This window comes from Gymnoscopelus microlampas (assembly GCF_963454915.1).
Source record: "Gymnoscopelus microlampas genome assembly, chromosome: 2".
NCBI lineage: Eukaryota > Metazoa > Chordata > Actinopteri > Myctophiformes > Myctophidae > Gymnoscopelus > Gymnoscopelus microlampas.
In genome coordinates this window covers 34,802,558-34,824,275 of record NC_139939.1, presented here as the reverse complement: position 1 = coordinate 34,824,275, position 21,718 = coordinate 34,802,558, and the positions used below count along the sequence as shown (strand labels likewise).

The 21,718-nt window shown below is 42.7% G+C and overlaps 1 protein-coding gene across 1 annotated transcript in view; it reads right to left on the bottom strand.

The window, feature by feature from the left end:
* The window catches only part of pkd1a (polycystic kidney disease 1a), a 136,910-nt gene that overhangs the window by 40,017 nt on the left and 75,175 nt on the right, over window positions 1-21,718 (bottom strand). Inside the window, exons 27-43 of the mRNA XM_084084611.1 lie at window positions 20,678-20,894; window positions 19,577-19,736; window positions 18,770-18,922; window positions 17,557-17,701; window positions 14,319-14,645; window positions 13,696-13,784; window positions 10,704-11,028; window positions 9,904-10,072; window positions 8,949-9,213; window positions 7,529-7,724; window positions 7,005-7,175; window positions 6,621-6,764; window positions 4,116-4,326; window positions 3,324-3,450; window positions 2,982-3,101; window positions 1,991-2,040; window positions 639-862 (exon numbers count right to left, since the gene is read on the bottom strand). Coding sequence (XP_083940737.1) covers window positions 639-862; window positions 1,991-2,040; window positions 2,982-3,101; window positions 3,324-3,450; window positions 4,116-4,326; window positions 6,621-6,764; window positions 7,005-7,175; window positions 7,529-7,724; window positions 8,949-9,213; window positions 9,904-10,072; window positions 10,704-11,028; window positions 13,696-13,784; window positions 14,319-14,645; window positions 17,557-17,701; window positions 18,770-18,922; window positions 19,577-19,736; window positions 20,678-20,894 — 3,093 coding nt within the window. The remainder of the gene's footprint in view (window positions 1-638; window positions 863-1,990; window positions 2,041-2,981; window positions 3,102-3,323; window positions 3,451-4,115; window positions 4,327-6,620; window positions 6,765-7,004; window positions 7,176-7,528; window positions 7,725-8,948; window positions 9,214-9,903; window positions 10,073-10,703; window positions 11,029-13,695; window positions 13,785-14,318; window positions 14,646-17,556; window positions 17,702-18,769; window positions 18,923-19,576; window positions 19,737-20,677; window positions 20,895-21,718) is intronic.

Genomic DNA, 21,718 nt, shown 5'->3' with positions numbered 1-21,718 from the left:
TGTGTTCTGGCTTGGATTAACGGAGCTAACGTCGTGTACATTAAGTTCCTCTTTATACTGTACGTATTACAAGGTGTTTTACATTCTTTTAAATATTAATGTTATATTATCTAAAATCTTTTTTAGGGGGTCCACTTGCAATATTCTCACGGCCCACCTATGAGCCCCGGCCCACAGCCTGGGAATCGCTGATCTAGGAATTAACCACCACTAATGCGCTACTGTGGAATCTAGTAGCGTATTGTATTCAGATCTGCCATGTCAATTGGGGTTTTCAAAGCCCTTCTTAAAACCCATCTGTTCTCCCTGACTTTTGACTGCATTTGAGTTTACATAATTTGTTTTTTGACTTTGGACCTTTTGCTACGTGTTAATGCATATTATCCGTTGATGTTTTTCTTATGTTTTGATGCTTTGAATTGTTTTTGTTTTAACCATGTACAGAACTTTGGTCAGCTCGGCTGTTTATTGTAAACGTGCTATATAAATAAAGTTTGATTTGATACTATTATCATAAACTGTGCAGTACCTGGACATTGTATGCAGTTCTGTTAATCACAGCAAAGATACTTTGTACCAGCTATTCTGTACAGCAACCACTGAGATTTAAGAGCATATAGTCCTAAAATTACTGTTACCTGAAGAGGTGAAATATTTGTTGCGTTGACCGGTGCCGTCCTCGTCGTCTGGGTTAAGGGTCATGTCGACGCCGAGGTGCCTGCTCCCCTGACCTCTCTTCAACCTGGGCAGACCTGCCCCCAGCCCCGCCCCTCCCACCATGCCAGACATGGTGTCACTCAGCAGCTCCGGCCAATCTCTATCCTCTGTGTCCTCCGGCTCAGCCATGTCCCAACTCTCCACGCTGTGAAGGAGAGAGAGAGAGAGAGAAATACTTTCAAGTTTCCTGGTGGAGACATGCAGTGAATATAAACAAACTAACTATCTATTCTCAGATTTCATATTCAGGCAACGGATAATTTATGAGAGAATTAATCAGAATCGTATCGCTAAAATAACTTTCCAAACCGCAATAAATCTAGTGTCTAATCCAGTGGCGCACTGGATTTATTGAATTTATTTCAATGGAAGAGTAAGGAGACCACCTCAAAACACTGCAAATATGCTAGTTATATTGTATTAACAACCATACTGATTTGTTAAAATATTAATATAAGTTACAGATTGTAGCTTTAATGATTCTGGGTTTAGTTTATTTTTTTCTTTCGTATTATTCTCTTTAAAGATTATTTATTTTATTTAACATTATTTTCTGCTTTTTATTTTGTAACAGTGAAGCCCTTGTCTTCTTCTCCCTTGCTCTTTTTTCATTTCCTGTTTTGCCAGTTTCCTGTGCTCCTGCTTGCTTCTGGAACCTAGATAGCGTTTTAATCTTACTTTCCACAGGAAAAATAGGACCTGTAAAGCAAAGTTACACTTTGGTAGAGGTATGAGTTGTGTACTTACCTCCCCAAATGTATACGATTTTTGCAAGTAATATGCAAAAATTATGCACATGTAAAGTGGTGGGTGTGTCCCATTGTTTCAGGTGTGTGTGGGATAGGCAGCTAGTTTTAAAAAAATGTATTGAAGTTTTGGAGCATTCTTTCTAGTGTGCAGTAAACTTGCCATGATGTAGCTCTAAATATGGTCAAGATATCTTCAATAGTTGTTTAGAAATTGAAATTCCAAGATTGTCTCCCCAATGATTTACATTGCAAAGTGAATTTTGTCTCAAAGTCAGAAGAATTCTGCGAATGTATAATAAAGTCAATCAAAGTCAATCATCACTATGTCTGTTTTTGTGGTCAGGTTTTGAAGTGTTGAAGTGCTGGAACACTCTGCTTTGTTTCTGTTCGTTTGTGTGCTAAAAGAATGACTTTGAGACCTGTATTAAGTCAGTGGGGAGACACTTTTGAATGATCAAAGAAGCAACTATCGAAGATAGTGTCTACCAAAGAGTAATTTTGCTTTCCCCGGCTTCGTGGCTCACCTTTTGGTGGATGGAGTTGACAGATCCACGTTGGTCTCCTCTGAGTTGGTCTGATGAAAGCAGACAGAGATAGGAAGAGAGATATAGGAAGAAAATAATTGAAAGAAAGGAGAGAAACATAATAGAGAGTGGTGTTAATGAGTCCACAAGGGACTGACACTTTGAAATTATTACCTTGCCTGTTCAAACAGTTCACTTCAGTTGTTGAACAGACCAGACAGCCCAACCGAATCACGGTATAAGAGGTCATAAAACACTATAAAACTTTTTTCCTCATTATATTTTGTATCCATTTTTAATATCCAATTCTCTCATGTCCCTGTCACTGATGACCCTACTAGTGGAGCGTCTAAAAAAAACACCTGTCTCCTCCAAAATATGTGATGTCGTCAGGCATTTTAGGAGGGCGTAATGCATGCGGAGGAACACTATTGTTCTCTGTTCTGCCCCGCGTTGAACGGGCGCTTCGACCAAGCTGTAGGAGTTGGGACGCCGGCCCAAGCCGGATGCACCATGGAGGATTTGTTCCCCAGGTCTCTACAGTGGCTGGCTGGAACTTTACCCCTGCACGGTGGCAGGGGTAGTGACAAGGCAGTGACTTCCTCCTCCACGAGGTTACGGGGGAGTGCTTGTTTTTTGTTCACTCAACCTACACAAATCCTCATTAATTTAGTGAGGCTCTGATTGGCGTTTGGTGTGTGACATGACTGATGTTGCACCTCGTCTGAGTTGTGTGTGCCCTGTGTCAAACCTGTGTTCAGTGAGTGCTAGTCTAAGAACCAGATTTTAGTTGTAAAACTCAAAAGCTTTGGAGATATGTGTGCACAAGAAATTACCAGGATTTTCATGGGTTACTTAAAAAAAGGGAGTGGGTCTTTAACATATTTAAGGCAATAAAATCAAAGGAGAACCTTTTTCAATCAATGTAATATTAAAGCAGCAACATACGCACATGTGATTCTTTCACTGTCTACACTCCATTTGCCCATACCTCGCCAGGGATTCCATTGAAGAAGAGGAAGGAACTTCCTGCCATGGAGTTGTCCAAAAAGTCATCGATTTCCACTGACTCTTGGTCCACCTGTGGAGGGACCTGCTCCACAGATACACACTGGGGCGCGCACGCGCACACACACGCACGCGCACGCACACGCACACGCACACGCACACACACACACACACACACACACACACACACACACACACACACACAGCCAAACAGAGTCATACATAGTCAGCTTATCTGTGTACGGGTTGTGGCCATGTACTGTATGCATGCCACAAAAAAGCCCATGATGGTACATTTGCATTGGTATATTTTCTTTGGCGTTACCTTGCTGCGGCTCATCCTGAACAGTGTGAAGACCAGCAGGTACAGAGGATAGACTATGAGACAGCTCACTAGACCTGCTGCGACTGTCTCGCCGTTTAATGATATCAGCTCGGACACTGCCCTGGGGCTGCCACACAGGAGAAGATGCCAATCACATTGTTACGTCACTTGGACATGGCTTAACCCATTAAGACCTGGAACTGTGTCATTTTTAGATTTGAGCTAAAAAGCATTATTTTACACTTTGGGCTATTCAAAAATAGCAGATATACAAGCTCGTAGCGCGGCACCGAGTGCCGCGCTACGAGCTTGTAGATCTGCTATTTTTGAAAATTCGTGAAAATGTGTGCAAATCTTTGAACATATATATTTTTAAAGCAAACATTTTTAACTCAAATCGTTGCTTCTGGGGGGTCCCTGGAACAAAATATTTTGATGGGGATCCGTGGCCAAATACATATAATTTTGGGGGTCCTTGACATGAAAAAGATTGAGCACCACTGATATAGAAACATACGTTTTTCAAACTGTTGGGATTTAGGAGACATGTAGAATCGGCTTCAGGTCTCAATGGGTTAAATTACAATAATGATTACATTCTGGGTCTTGGGATCAACAGTACTCAGTGGCATTTCTAGGTGAAAACATGCGCGCGCGCACACACACACACACACACACACACACACACACACACACACACACACACACACACACACACACACACACACACACACACACACACACACACACACACACACACACACACACACACACACACACACACTCCTGTACCTAAATCTCATGTCTGCCACAGTGCTGTACCACAGCGTGTTAGCCAACAGACAGAGCTGCAGTAACACAGCGCAGCATGTCGCCCTCTGTAGCCGGGTGAAGGGACTGCGGGCGGGACGTTCCCATAGGGACAGCCACAGGTGGCTTTCGCTAACCGCCCTCTGCAGCTCACAAAGCAGGAGGTGGGGCAACCGAACAAGCTCTGCCTCTTCTGCGGGTCACAGGGAACAAGGGGTTAGGGTTTGGAACATTAGATGTAATGTTTGATACTAGCATCTGTATTGTGACCAGTGCCATTTTGGACCAGAAGATAAATACAAAATCTGTCTGGAGCCGCAAAACCTATTTTAGCCTAATAATGAAGGCAACACAGGCTATTAAGTGTTTAATAGCCTATCAAATTACAGCATGCAAATACATTCAAACAAGCATTCATTAATTATGTTTTTGTCAAAATATTATATTCCCCACAGCAGGATCAGCACCGTGGAGAGCAAGGCGCACCACACGACTACTCTGCAGTGCGCTATTTGGTGTTTTAAGTTTCAATTCCATTACAATATTAATATTATCAACATAACTTGCTTTGTTGTTTGATAACTTCTCGCCGCAGATCAAACATACAGGTAATCTAGCCGCATTGGCAGTGAAAGCAAACGACTCTGTCCATGAATTATTCAATTATTTGTTTTCCTCAGTTTCTTTTGCATTTGGAATCCCTAGTGTAGCAGGAAATCACACACTGGTTTGCACAAGCCACCTGGCTGGTGCCGCGCAAATATATGTGTTGCAGGCTTTGACACAATTTTGACAGAAATGTTGAAACTTCGTATTTTATTCAACACATTTTTACAATATTGGAGCACGTAAGAATCTATGTCTCATATTACAACAACGATAAATTAAATTTACTTTAGTAAAAGTACAAAAGTATTGGTATCAAAATGTACTTAAAGTGCCAATACTAGAAAGTACTCATTATGCAAATTGTCCCATTTCACAAGTTTTCAAATGTATTCAAATCTTTTGAAAATAGCACAAGCGCACAGTGCGTCGCATCGCAACATATTACATTACATTACAGTCATTTAGCAGACTCTTTTATCCAAAGCGACTTACAATAAGTGCATTCAACATAGGTACTAGGGAACGAAACTACTAATCACCAGAAGTCTTAAGTGCATTCTCTTCTAAAACAAGCAACTAAGAGTATACCTAGCGCTAAGGTAAAAGTGCAATATATCAGCTACCTACTTTCTTAAACAGATGAGACAAATAGGAAAATCAAATGAGCAAAACAAGCTAAAACAAATACATCTAATAAAATAAAACCTCAAATAAAATCTACAAAGTAACTAGTAAATACAGTTTTCAAATACTTGCAGTGGAGTAAAAGCACAATATTTGCCTCTGAGATGTAGTGGAGTAGAAGTAAAAGTACAGATAAATATAGATAAACTTTATTTCAAACCGCATCTCCTCCCACAGTTTTTATCCCCTAATGTTGTGCCATATATCAAAATGACCGTCTTGAACGGGAATCGTGCGCGTGTATAGGGCTAAGAGATTGGTTGAATAGTTTAATTGATATTAATTTATTAGTGCATTAAATTTCCCCATCCACTTTAATGTAAAAGTAAAAAAACTCAAATTCAAGTATTTTTTTCTCAGAAACCTTAACAGCTAGAGTTATCAGATTTGGAGGGATAATTCATAATTAAGTCCCAAATTATTTAACAAAATATCACACCATTCGGCCTCATGGTGGCGCTATAACAGCCCCCTTTACGTTTTGGCCCGTAACTCTTGAACCGTAGGTCCTAAAATCAAAATTTATTTTCACCTGGATTCCTTGGGTCACGACGCATCTCCCCATATAGGCCACGCCCATTTGCGTCAGGATAGATTTTTTGATATTGATTTATTAGTGCATTAAATTTCCCCATCCACTTTAATGGGAATTGCAAAAACTCCCATTCAAGTATTTTTTTCTCGGAAACCGTAAAGGCTACAGTTACAAAACTTGGAGGGGAGGTTAATAGTTTTTTGAAAAATTATTAAGAAAATAATCACACCAGTCGGCCACATGGTGGCGCTATAACAGCCCCCTTTACCTTTTGGCCTATAACTCTTGAACCGTAGGTCGTAAAATCAAAATTTCTTTTTCCCTGGATTCCTTGGGTCACGACGCATCTTCCCATATAGGCCACGCCCATTTGCGTCAGGATAGATTTTCCGCCATTTTGAATTTTCTTCAAAACACACTTTTTGCTCCTTTTCCTACAATTTTTTTCCAAATCTCACACAAATCGGTACACGTGATCTATGGACCCCTGCGATAAACCTGTCCAGACGACATTATGATAGTCCGACCGGCGTCGGCGCAACCACACTTTGCAATTTCCCCGGAATTGCGACGCGTCTAGTTATAATTGTTCTCTAATTTCTATGTTACCACCCCAATTTTATGATTACAATGACAATGACAATGACAATGTTTCTCACCTGAGGCCTCCACCTCGATATCCACCCGTCCGTCTGTCCTCTCATTGTCCACTGACAGCCACTCCTTGACCAGGAAGTAGTAGCTGCTTCCTGTCTGCAGATCCTTTACCATCACATACTGCAACAGCCATGCTGGGGACAGACCTGAAGGTGGAAGTTAATGAAGGTGGAAGTTAATGAGGTTTTATGCAAAGTAGTAGCTGCCACATATTAGCGCCATGTCCATTAGCGCCATGTCCAGGGGGTGTACTTCACATCACCTGAGGTGCTTACTTACCTACTATGAGCTGGTTACAATGACTGTGTGTGTGTGTGTGTGTGTGTGTGTGTGTGTGTGTGTGTGTGTGTGCGTGCGTGCGTGCGTGCGTGCGTGCGTGCGCATACCTTTATTGTCATGCCAAACTCGTATTTTCCAGATGTTGCCCAGGCTGGAATCTGTGGCGATGTGGAAAATGTCGAGAGAATTGCGAGTGAAGGCTCCTCTGCTGTCTAGATGGCGGTGTCCAGTACGGCTCGCCCGCCCATGCAAACTGATCCCCACATGGGCTGTGGTACCTGGGGAGGACAGGGGGATGTCTGAGAAACAGTCATGCTATAATTCCAGTGGTGAACAAAGTACTCAACCTTAAAAGTGCATATGAAACCTACAGTAGGATCCCTACTCTGGGGACGAACATTTGTCAAAAGAGATTTGGAGGGGCCTAGTATAGATATAGTAGTCAACAAAGTATAGGGTTTAAGTGGTTCAATCCATTATTATGAGGACAAAATCGAAAACTCAGCCGATATCACCCACACAGCAATACCTTGCCAGGAATTCAACCCGGGGCCCATGAGCCAACTCTTTTCCCTTCTGCCCAAGACACTGATGCTCGTTGCTCACCCTTTTGCACTCTGGCCAGACTCACCTGTCCCTCGGCCCCAGCCAGTCTTCACCTGGATCTCATACTTGAAGAGTCCATCTCGGCCACAAAGTGGGACCACGCCGGCCCGACGCAAGTCCAGCTGGTCCACCTTGTGCAGGATGGCCGCAGCGACAAGGTAGCAGAGCACGCCCAACACGCACACCAACGTTACGACCAGACTCGGGGCACCAGAGCGCTCCTAAGGGAGACAGGTAAAGACAATATATCATTGCAGTCAGGCAGAAACCTTGCACAGTGTTTCCATAATTTCAACCTTTTATGTTTTTTTAATAGATTAATGCCCTACTTCGTGGTGCAACAGCAATGCACAAAAGTAGAAAAAATAGCCGATCTACAAGATTCTGCATAGATCTGCTGTTTTTCACAGCTTTGAAAAAAATTGGAAAAGTGATTAATTCTGTCTGTGGGTTTTATAAATACTGAACCAATAAAAAGTATAAACAAGACAAAATAATAACTACATAGGATCCATTGGAACCAATATAGTTATTTTTTTACATGTTGGAGAAAAAAAACAGGATTATTTTTAGTACTGTCATTTCCAACAGAATACAGATGCAAAAGTGCTCTAGAGATGATGCTCCAATTAAATAAGGTGTTATGGTGTCTGCCTTACAAATGAGGTCATACATCACAGAAAAACAGCCTTTAATCATACCCCACGTTGAAAACACAGAGACATCATCATTACCCCCTTTTCTGTGTGTGTGTGTGTGTGTGTGTGTGTGTGTGTGTGTGTGTGTGTGTGTGTGTGTGTGTGTGTGTGTGTGTGTGTGTGTGTGTGTGTGTGTGTGTGTGTGTGTGTGAAAAGTGTGTGTGCACAAGCGTGCATGCGTGTGTTAAACATTTATGTGTGTCTGTCTGTGTGTACTCTAAAGCACAGTTGCACATACAGTACACACATGCTCTTTTAAGATAGGATAAGATCCCCAGAGGGAAATTCAGGTGTCATAGCAACAACAGCATTAAGAATGAAACACAGGAGAGGTGGAGAGTCAAGAACCAAACCAAGACATATATAAGAATACTAATAGAAATAATAATACATTAAAATACTAAGCTGCTTGACCTAGATATCTGCACTGGATCTCTGAATGAGTGAATGGGTGAACACAATGAGCATAATGTATGACTTTACATTATGCAACATTATGCAACAATAACACTTGACCTGATCTGATTATAGGCTAGTCCATCAATAAATATATACTGTATCGGCACCTCAACATGCGATTCCAATTTAGGTATGATTGGATGTTTGTGATATATAGCGTTTTAATGTAAGACATAAGCTCCACCCACACATTTCTGAGTGAGTTCAACAGACCTTCAACAGTGAGTATCTGGACAAATATATGCACTATCCATCCAAAGTTGACGTCTATGAGTGTGACATACTGACCGGCACAATGAAGCTGACAGCGTTGGATGGTACAAACAGGCCTGCCGCGAATACTGTGAGGTGCCTGGTCCGGCAGACAGCCCTGCTGGCGTTGGTCTCGGCCAGGGGGACCATGCCATCTGTCCTCCACTGCTTCTCACTTTCACTGAAATACTGGCACAGAGAAGCAAACACCCCTACTTCCAAACGCACACCCACGGATACAGAGGCAGGGCTGCAGCTGGTGGTCACGTTGACAAAGTAATCCAGTGTGGTGTCATAGGACCTGGTTATGAAAAAACAAGAGGATGAGTTTTTGTTGGTGTGATCTACTTTTTCCATTGGCTTAGTTGAGGAGTGTTAGCTTCCAAAGTCAAGGAGACTCATTGAAAAACATGGAGCAAAAGGATGTAAACAACATTTTCCCTCCTGAGTTCTTGTTATTCCTCATGAGCCCATTTGTTGAAGTGTCATGAATATATTGTTTCTATGTGTTTAATAAGCTCACAAAGCACAAGTTCGTATACAGTAGGACCTTTCAAGTAGTAAGTAGCCTTGGCAATCAACGGTTCCTGAGCCATGTGGCCCATAAGGGCAGGAGCCGATAGGAAGACATTAGTGAGTCCCATTTTGATGGTCTTTGGTATGAACCGGCTGGGGAAATGAACCCCGACCTCACAATCTCAGGGCGGACACTTTAACCACAAGGCCTCTGAGCTGGTCATGCTTTCAAGTTGTTCTCCAAATATCCCCTAAAGAGTATTTCTTTTAAAGAAGTGTGGAAATAACTGCAATCACTTAAGAGTGCCTCTTCTCTTTGCACCACTGATTAAATGTAGTTGATTGTGATTCCAAGGACTGAGCACTCCTTCAGTGGTCTTATTAAGTTAATCTGTATGATTTACTGTAATCACCAACACCTCTTCAAAAGACTATATTTTATTTCTTATGAAATGTAATCAAGAAGGCCACTTACTCTGGGGACAAGAAGAAGGTGTAGTTCCTGTGGTCCAGATCCAGCCCCCTGGTCATGCTGAATGTGATGCGTTTCCTGTCTGTATGGTTGAACTCATTGGGTCGGTCATGGGAGTGGAGGTAGGCCATGATGTAGGGCTCCTCGGTTTCCACTGCTCGTTCAGGTTTTTCTGTGCCCAAGAAGATGAAAGAAATATCATGCTATAATAAGCCTTATTTATTGTGCAATTTTGTTTTAATCCTCAGCCCTTCTGTCCTCTCATTCTGGTACAAATGTCTCTTTGTTTTACGCAATCATTCTAAATAGTCAAATCCTTTAATCTTAGAGTAAGATTATGACTGAGATTACTAAAATGTTTTACATCACGTTGTGTCTCTAGACCATCAACAAATAATACCCAGAGCTATTTGTTCTTCTTCTCTTTTTGTTTTGTTTTTATCTTTATGACATTTTCAATTGTCATACAAAACCCCCAACCAAACCCACCCTATAACCCAGCCGCTATCTCACTCAAAATGAGGTCCCCTGTGTTGTCCTGAGCAATAATTACACTATAATGACAATAATCATTAAATAACAGAAAGAGGGGCTTTTATGCCTTTATAGATGGGACAGTAGACTGACAGGGAATGGGGAGAGAGATGGGGAGTGACACGCAGCAAAGGTCATCGGGAACGGGATTCGAACCGGTGACACGCTGTCAGGCTGGCATTGCAGCTTAGGGTGCCTGGACCGCCACGCTGCGGCCTAGGCTACAGAAAGCATTTTTTGAGCTGCCAGCACCTTAGCCTACTGCCTACCATTCAGAGAGGTGAAGTTGAGCTGGACAAACAGTCCAGCCTGCCGATTGGTGTTTCCCGTGCTGACCCTGACGATGACAGAGTCACAGTGGCTGATGTTCACCGCACCGGCTGTAGGGACCCCCGTCGCTCCCGACCCTTCGGCCCCCGCTTCCCCGCCACTGCTGGCGCTCCCGTTGTTAACGGCGACGGTGATGGCCTGGCTATCGTCCAGCCCGGAGATGGGAATCTGGGTGCCGTTCTCTGTGCGGAACTCCATGGAGGCCACCTCGGTGGAGATGGTGTAGTTGGCTACGTAGTTGAAGGGGAATGGGTTTGGCTCCACCTGGGTGGGGGTGGAGGGGAGAGAAGGAGGGCAGCAGAGATAGTTATGATTGAGATGGACCATTACTGGTCCATTTGGTTAGAGTTTTGAACTCTTAAGAGTTAAATTAACACAGAGAGTTTGAACGTGTATTTATTTCGTGTGGCCAAGAGAAAGAGATAGTGAGTGTATGTATGAGTCGGTGTGCAGTGCATGTGTGTGTTAGATCCTGCTAGCATCTAATGTGTGTGTCTGTGCGTGTTTACACATGTGTGTACGCTCTTGCTAATATGCATGTCTGCACGTGTTTACACGTGTGCGACCTCCTGCTAGCGTCTAGCATGCATCAGTATCATGTCAGTATCATGGTCAGTATCATGGTCAGCATCATAGTCAGTATCATGGCAGTATCATGGTCAGTATCATGGTCAGTATCATGTCAGTATCATGGTCAGTATCATGTCAGTATCATGGTCAGTATCATGGTCAGTATCATGGTCAGTATCATGTCAGTATCATGGTCAGTATCATGTCAGTATCATGGTCAGTATCATGGTCAGTATCATGTCAGCATCATAGTCAGTATCATGGTCAGTATCATGTCACGTCATGGTCATTATCATGTCAGTATCATGGTCAGTATCATGTCAGTATCATGGTCAGTATCATGTCAGTATCATGTCAGTATCATGGTCAGTATCATGTCAGTATCATGGTCAGTATCATGTCATGTCATGGTCATTATCATGTCAGTATCATGTCATTATCGTGGTCAGTATCATGGTCAATATCATGTCAGTATCAAGTCAGTATCACATGTCATTCACTATGTGTGTTTGCAAGTGTGTGCGCTCCTGCTTGGATCTAGCACAGTGATATTCAACTGGCGGCCCGTGGGCATAATCCGGCCCCAGTGGAGCTTTCCATTTTGAATGTTTTTCATAAAACCGTTAACTGAAGCTCGTTAATGGTTAAGCAACCTATAACCGATAAGAATAAAATGTAGGCTACTGTTTAGAATGGAGGAATGTTTGTGACTCACTCAGGGTCCTAATTAAATTAACATCCACCAGTACTGCAGTACATACAAGAACCCAAATGTGGGTAAATGTAATCTTTGGTGAGTATGTATTTCCTAATGTACTACTGTAGATCTGCTGTGCTGCACTGCTGCATGTTGCCGTAGCACGTCTAGATTAGGCAGGGGGCCAAAGTATACAATTATTTGAAGTTGGGGGCCACAAGACTGTGACAACAAAAATGAACAAAATGGTCATTGTTAACCGTTTAACCGCAGACCATTAAGAAATGTGTAACTGGTTGATTAAAGGGTTATTTTTTGTTATGCTATTATTTTATAATTTTTTGGTGCAAGGGTAGCTGTTACTAAGCTACAACTGCTTCATGATTTCTGCCCAATTCTGCCTTACACGTTAAACATGAAGAAGTAAACAGTGGTGTATGTACTTGAAAGCCATACTTGAGTAAAGGTACAGATACCTTACTTGATAACCTGAAAGACATTTTTACTCAGTAAAAGTTAAAGTCACCCATAAGAAAATCAAAGTGTTAAGTAGCTCACATCTTACATACTTAAGAAAAATGGTGTTAAGATGTATTGAAGTATCAAAAGTAAAAGTACAAGCATCAAAAGTAGACCTTTTCATGGTACACAGAACAAAACAGCTAGAAATCTACTTCTCACTGCTTTCAGAATAATGTAGCTTTCAAGTAGTTCAGCCGTTTTTTTAGCACATCATGTACTAGAATTCTTAGAGCTTACATAAAAGAGCACAACAGGTGAGTTTTGAGTGCATTTCATTCATCATCTGCTATCCATTTGTAGCTATTTCTTCTGTGGCTGTTATCCATTACACCAAAGAAAGAATTATCCTTCTGCACCCATTAGCTTTTGACATAGTATGATTCATTCGCATCAATAGCGTCCTGGGCTGATCCATTTTTATGGGTCACTCTGACATTCTCAACTAATGGTTCTTGAAACACATCATAAGCTGGGTGGTCAAAAACATTTAAAAAAGTAAAAGCTTTTCCTTCATACAAACATGTAAACACTTTCTTTGCCAGCCTACCTCCACCACTCTTCTCACAAAGATGCTTCCATGTCAGGGACCCTTGCACAGAATACACTGAAATACTATTTTTTCTCAATATCCAAATCAAAGCCTGTGCATTATAAAGAACTGGCACAGAAATGATCCTATCAAACATCAAAAGGCATAAATGCAGTATGAAGCAGGCCCTAATAATTTACCATAATGGACATAATATGACCATTGTTGTGTCCTATAGCAAACAACAAACGGCCATACATTATCACGAACACGGTCTTGTGGCCCTCGACTTCAAGTTATTTTTACAATTGTGGCCCACTGCCTAATCTAGTTGAATACCACTGATCTAGCATGTGCGTGTTTGCACGTGTGTACGTTCTTTTTAGCATCATGCGCATGTCTGCGTGTGTTTGTGCGAGTGCGTGCGCTCCTGCTAGCATCTAGTATGCGTGTCAGTGCATGTGGGTGTTCTCTGATAGGGGACTGTGTGAACCAACCCCCAGGGCTTTTGTTCAATCGTTGTGACTGACACGCTTTTTGGCTGGCGACTAAAGGAAAAGTTCAAAAGCAGAGCAGAGCACTTCATGCTGAGCCTTGAAGCATCACAACGAACCTGGAACAGGAGCTGCATGATGCTGTTTCCTGCGGCTGCTCGACCCAGACTGTTGTTGAAAGCTCTGGGGATGGAAAAGCGCTGGCAATCTGTCATAGAGAATATAAGAACAGAGAAAAATTTAGAATTTTTTGATTCATTACATTCATAAAAAGTAAGAACAAAAATGCTGTCTGAATCAACAGATACATTAAAAGACATGACAAAAATCCTTGCTAGCTGAAAATGCGGTGTAAACGTCAACAGGATAAATCACCTATTTTTTTCTACTTTGTATTTTTTATCTTAACCACATTAACCTTGGCATCTGTATTTTGGGCAGATAAATAATAATTTCGAAATGTTTCTACATTTTTCAAAACTTTTTCACCAAAATCGTCAAGAATAACTAAAATAGTCGATCTACAAACTCACAACATGTCACAATGTGACGTGTTCTGAGCTTGTAGATTGGATATTTATGCTATTCATTGTATAACAAAGTATATAGGGCTCAAATGGTTAATTGCAATTTCATATTTCATTGTATTTACATCCAAGATATCACACACACACACACACACACACACACACACACACGCACACACACACACACACACACACACACACACACACACACACACCTGAGCTGTCGTTGTCATGGTAACAGAGCAGGCTCTGGGGGTCGGCCAGCTTCCCCGTGGCGGCGATCTCAGTTCCCCGCAGAACCAGCGGCTCCTCGTTGAGCACGCGGGCGTGCATGAGGATGAGCATGAGCACAGAGGACAGGCTGTAGGCCTTGGCTGCCACGCGCATGGGGTGGGTCTCCGGGTCCAAGGGAACCCCTTCTCCTTGGTCCTCCCCGGAGGCAGAGGCAGAGGATAGGGAGGAGGAGGAGGAGGGAGAATCCAGGTAGGGGGGCTGGAGGTAAGGCTGGGAGGCAGACTGGCTTACCTGGTGGATCAGGTCACCTAGAGGGAGGAGAGGAGCATGGCTATTATAGTGTTGCATTTTTTATTCGTTTTGCCTCCATGTTTTCAGTTTCAGTTTGTTTTAATACGTTTTTAAAGCGGGTAATATTTTGTATGTTTTAGTTAAATATTATAACTGGAGAGGAGGACAGAAAATGGGAGGAGAAGAGAAGAGGGAGGAGGGCAGAAGAGGGGAGGGAAGTGGAGGGAAGGAGGTTGACAACAAAGTAGGTGCTGCATAAATGGAGCTAGAGGGTCAGGAACAAATATACAGCATACAGTATGTGTCTCAATAATGTGTTTTTTGTTTTTTATTTGCTGGTCCTTGGATCTTAAAAGGGATAACACTGCCCACCAGGGGTGTGCCAAGAATTCTGGGCCCTGTGAAATGAAATATGATAGTGGGGCGTTTATATATACTGATGATGACAATAATGTTCCAAGATCAGAACGTGTGTGTGTGTGCTTCTGTGGGCCCCTATATTAGTAGCCTCAGGGCCCTACGTATCATTATCACTTTTCAAAGCCTTATGACCTACTGAAGGAATAACAATAATAAGTTATTTTCATTTATTTCCATTTGGCTTGACAGACTGTCTACTGTGCTGTTTATCAAACAGCTACATCAAAGCAGGGGACGAGGGGGGAGCTGGGAGATGACAGGAGGGGACTATGGGCTGAAACACACAAAGTCCTTTCTCTGCCACCAGAACCTGGCTGCTTTGGTGTGTGTTTGTGTGTGTGTGTGTGTTGGTATTGTCCAACTAAGTCATGTTCACTTGTAGGATTGAAAAAAAAATCCTGCATACTGTCTATCTGACATGCGTATATTTAGAGTGATTTTTTTGGTGCCGGACCTTCATTATTAAAATAGTTTGTGACAATGAGAAGCCATAGTGTAGTGTAGGGATTGGCTCAGTTACAATCCATATGTGCAATTTACTGTAAATGCATACATGGAGGGTGAAAAAAGAAAAGAAAAACACACTGGCGAATGACAATCATAAATGTAGCCCCCCAAAAAGCTTGCAATAAGTGTAAGTAACATTAATAAGTAAGAATAGTAACATAATCAAATTTTCCTCTAACCTTTTTTTCTACCTTTATTTAACAAACAAAAGAAAACTGTTTAACTGAAGAAACAGTTAAATGAAACAGAAGATTACAAAATCCAGCAATGCAAAAGCAGCATAATGACAAAGCACAGTAGCAGCAAGAGAAAATAAACACAAAGCATGGGTCAATAATTTGGCTAAGTGTCTGTAATAGTTTACTGGATCTCTTCTTGTAATTGAAATTGGTGTGGACCAAGTGATCCTATATCTGTCCCTCTTTTGTTTACAAAGAGAGGTGGATCTTCAAAAGTGGAGGAAAACTGATCTTATAGCAGGGGAGTAGATAGAATATTGAGTGATACAGCACTCAATATTTTTCTCAGAGCACATCTTTTTGACAGTCAAATTGTATGCCTGCCTGATCAATCCACAGTGGAAGGGAGAAAACCTGTAACCAGCGGCAAGGTGTTTTTGTCAATGTTCTTCTGGTAGAGTGTTATGATGGAGGAGCTGTTGTTTTTCATCACCAACAGGTCTAAGAAAGTCACTATTAACCCATTAAGACCAGGAAAGCATCTGTGTCATTTTAGATTTCTTTGGCTATTTTTTTAAATCGCGAACATTTGTGCAAATCTTTGAATATATATATTTTTTAAGCGAACATTTGTAACTCAAATCTTTGCGGGATTCTACAAATGTCTACTGAATCCTAACAGTTTTTTGAAAAAACATATATTTCTGCAGGCTATATCAGTGGTGCTCAAACTTTTTCATGTCAAGGTCCCCCCAAATTATATATACTGTACTAGTCCATACCCGGTGAAGTGCGCAGGCGAAAGTAGTTGCAAAGGTGGGGTTATTGCGCGTCCCGTCTCGCCCTCCCCCCCCCAGCGCGCGTCCCGGTGCGTCCTGTCTCGCGAGACGGCAACTACTTTCGCCTGCGCACTTCAACGGGTATGGACTAGTAAAGTATATATAATTTTGGGGGACCTTGACATGAAAAGGTTTGAGCACCACTGACATAGCTATGAGCTTGTATATCTGCTATTTTTGAATAGCCAAAGAAATCTAAAATGACACAGATGCTTTCCCGGTCTTAAAGGGTTAATATAATGTTACTGTCAAAACTGTTCAACAGAGTAAGGGCAGGTACACACTGTAAGACTTTTAAAGTGGTCGGAGGTCGTCTGATCGTTAAGCATTTTACACTACAGGAGTTTATTTCTTGAAATCGGCTGTCATATATCGTTGTGGTTTTCACCCTATAGATTGATCCCCGACCAGGGATTACACACTGTAGGATAGTTAGGATGCTGTCCAGAGTCAGACCCAATACATTCATGTATTTGTTTTTATTCCAATTCATTTTAATCGACATCTCCCGTGATATATCTCCCTCTCCCTCTCCCTCTCTCTCTCTCTCTCTCTCTCTCTCTCTCTCTCTCTCTCTCTCTCTCTCTCCTCAGAAGCAGTCAGTGTTGCCATGTCCGCTTATTATAAGCGACTTTGGGATTGCATCGCAAGAAGCATCTACTGTAGCATTGAAATAGTCAGAATGATAAATCCATGCAAGCTACAGTAGACAGAGTAGTGCAGGATTGTTTGTTTGCAACTTGATCCACTCTATCCACCCCTATGCACCTGACTCAAGGTATGGATGTGCAAAGTGTTCTTGTTTCACTTTTAGGATTGGCCAACTTTTGTTTTCAAATACAATAGCTTTTGCAGTGGTAAGACAGCTCAACAAATTCATATTTGTGCAAAGCCTAAAAAACACGCTGTATTTGATAGTATCGGAAATGCAAATACTATAGCTGGAACAGTTTATCCAAAAAGATACGGTAGTTGAAGTTTACCCATAATATTGAGGATATTGTCAGCGATCTCTGTGGGGGTGACCGTGCCCTGCTTGGTGTCTGTCTGAAGGATCTCCAACATGGATTCCAGCTTATTCAGGGTGCTGTTCTGACACTCCTCACATATGAACTCTCGGCTCCTTGCCTGCAACACACAAACACATACCCGTGCATAAATACATGCACATAAGTTCACACAAGCAAGCCGACACATAAATGTATGCATGTAAGCAAAGATGAACATGCACAAACGCATGCGCACGTGTGCACATTGCATAATTTATTTATGTCCACATAAGAGATACAATACAAGGACACAAATATTTACACGGTGCTATACAAAATGTAAAGTCAGCAAATGTTGGACAAATACCCACACACCCTTCAAGGGTACAAGTAACAGCGTCTTCGCCATATTTGGCGGCTACCGATAGTAGAAGCGATTGCACAGAATTTTGCAAGCTGTTTAGCTGTTTTTTTTTGGCATCCCAAGTGGTTGGAAGCCTCTTACAACCAACCTATGTACATGTCCTGGGCTGCCAAAGATAAACACAAGTAGATTGCACATATAACCTTGCTCTGTGATGGTATGGAGGAGCGGCTGGCATTTAATAACTTTGGTCATAAATGGTTCCTCTAAGCTAGAGTCAAAGGTGCAGGCCACTTCAAGAATGGAAACTGATTTGGAGCCTTCATTGACAACGACAACATCTGGTCTATTAGCAGAAAGATGTGCAAAGATTTCAGGATTTTTAGTACAGAGTTGTTTAGATGTCATATGTTGTTATGAGATCAACTGTCGTGCCGACTCGATGGCTATGCCTACAAAGGGCTAGGTAAAGCCCTTTGTGGGCATAGCAGCTTGTTACAGTTTCTGTAACAAGCCCTGTGGTGTGATGCAAACACATTTATAAAGGAAAAGGGTCGCACTCAGAGTTGTTGTTTCTTACATGTCAAAAGAACAAACGTTTCCTCTATTCAGCCTTCGTCAGTCTCTGATGTGATGCACGCACACACACGCACGCACGCACGCACGCGCGCGCGCACGCGCGCACGCACACACACACACACACACACACACACACACACACACACACACACACACACACACACACACACACACACACACATATGGAAAGTCTGACTTTTCCTCCGTCCCCGTTTTGTCCAACCCCACCCGTCCCCTTCACCTCATCCTTCCGTCTCTACTTACCGTGCACTGTTTCAGAGCAGCGGAGGTCTGCTGGATGTCGTTAACGGTGATGAGGTCCAGCGCTGTCAGAGCCTGGGTGATGTTACTGCGTACAGTGACCCTGTAGCCGCGCTCAGCCCGTGACAACACGGGCTCTCCCCTGGTGTTCTCATACTGGGAAACACAAGAGCTCATATATAATGGTGTATACGCATGACAGTACATCATGTAGATTATGTTCACGCAAACACACACACACACACACACACACACACACACACACACACACACACACACACACACACACACACACAATATATGCAGGGATTTATTCGGTAATAAGCATCAAAAGTGTGCAGAAGGGTGTGTGAACACACCCAAAACCGTTGTACGAACATCAAAGAAAGCATACAGCTGTGTGCTGATGATCAAATAAATGTCACAGACGGCCTGTGGGATTATACTAATCAAAAAGAAATTAATTAAAAAGCAAACTTTGCATTGCAGTGCACTGGGTATCTGAGCTGTTCAATTCACTTCATCTTTATTATCATCAGCTCACCCCAGGATGTTCACTCACATACACACAGTGAAATGAAAAACATTTTGCCTGTGATCATAACGCAGACGCCTCTTAAAAGAGATGATTGAAATGGATTAATTTGAGTTTAATTTAGGTTGATTCGTTTGTGGACGCATGTACGTACAGCAGTGGTTTTCACACTTTTTGTGCCCAAGGCCTACCAAAGGGCAAGTCAAATCTCAAGGCACACCTGCATTCATATTATGTGCAAATATGATTTGACCATGTAGTTATTGCAATCCTACCTCATTGAGCACTGTAATAAGAGCCAGGGATAACTCTCGCACTCCCTGGGAGTCGCCTTGCTTCAGCAGCTTCCTGAGTTTGGTGCCAGTCAACTCAGCCAGCCAATGAGGAAGGCTGCTGTATCCAAGGGGAGGGTCAGGTAGCACCACCTCAATGGACCTGGACACACACGCGCGCGTCCACGCACACGCACACACACACACACACACACACACACACACACACACACACACACACACACACACACACACACACACAAACAGGTTACTACTGAGTATTATTGCTATGTATGTGTGTTCATATGTGAGTACCGTAGATGTGAGTGTACTGTTGGCAGGGTGAATGAGTGGTAAGACATCCCAAAATAACCATTAGTTGAGAGAGAAAAACAGAAACAATATATTAGTTTCAATCCCATAAATAGCTGATGCACTCATCTGTCAAGAGTCCTGACCTCACTTACTCTGTGCTGTTCTGGATAAGCAAAAAAGACATTTCTAGTTTTCACGGTTCTTAAAAAAGAATGTTTTTTTTACCCCTTTTTCTCCCCAATTATGCCAATTAATTCCTGTGCTGTCCCTACTGTTGTATCCTACTAGCTCACCTGCCAGTGAGGAGGCCCCACAGGGAGGACGTAGAGCCTCCGTCCTACTCCTCCCAACCTGCCGGGCTTCCCTCCCCCGAACACGGGCCAATTGTGTTCATACAGATGCTCAACAAGTTTTCACAGTTCTTAATAAATAACCAGTGAATATATTTCAAGAATAATCAATGACGAGCCAACATTGCCATTCTTAAGAGCCCTGTGTTCTCACTAGGAAGCAAGTAGAAAACTGAGGGTTGGTGCTGGGGGAAAGTCCAAGGCCATTGTAAAGAGCTTTGAATAAAGTTGCTTTATACATGCACCATTTACCATTTTACATTAAGTACAGTGCACGGTGAGTACAGTAAGTGAATAAATGAAAAAAGTAATCAACAGACTATTCAATATTGAAAATATTCATTGGTTGCAGATTGGATTCAACTCTTTGGCCACCTGCCCTTCCTGTGACTGATGCGTGCGTGAGGTAAAACTGGAAAGATTGGGTGGGTGTAATTACTTATTGAGGGCGGTGATGGCGGCTCCCTGGTGGTCCTCCACTGTGATTGACACGGCCACGCGATGGTGAGCGGAGCTGAACCCTGGCGGAAGGAAGGCAGAATGCTCGGGGCTGGTGCCCTTGTACACGCAGAACTCCTCACAGTAATCCTCCTTGCAGCGTGTCGCTAACAGGCTGTAGAGTAGAGGTGTCTCTGACATGCCCAGGTCACTGTAACCTGGAGAGAGGAGAGAATCAGAATCAGAATGATATATTATCATCAGCTTTATTGTCAGAGAGGAGAGGAGGGGAAAAAAGCAGAGGAGCGGAGGGCAGGGAGTAAAGGGAGGCAAAAATAGAATGGGAGGAGGAGAGGGGAGGAGGTATGCAGGAAAGGAAGAAAGAGAAAACATGAACATGTAGCAGTGAGTGAGAAGGGAGGGATAGAGAAAGTGATTTGGAAGGAAGGACAGTAGATGAAAGAAATACTAGAGCGGTGATGAATGTTCCATGTATAACCTCTCTCGTTTTAACTTGATTTTGATTAATTGATACATTCCTATTTTGACATGACATAACAGACGAATAATAAGGAAATAATATTGTAACGCTTACCCGACAAATATAAAAGACAGATTTCACTATGAGGAGCTGATGTAATGAAAAAGGGAATTACAAAAGTGATCTGGAGGACCAATGTAACTTTATATTTATCGATTTCAGTTCTGACAATTAGGTGAAGTAGTCCATACCCGGTGAAGTGCGCAGTCAAAAGTAAACTTGGGGTTATACACAGTAACGCGCGCGTCATGGTCCGCTTGTTTCACGGATGTGGCAACACCGGCGCTTGTTTCACGCACATGATTTGGCAACCCGGGAGCCAGCGAACACCCCCCCCCACACACACACACACACACACACACGTCCGGGGTCCGTGGAACCAGAGTCGCGGACCACTTGGGGGCCCGCGGAGCCGCCGTGCATGCACGAGTCAGACAGTCATGACAGACATGTCAACAACATAATCTGGGGACCCCGTGGCCGCGCATGGCCATGCATGCG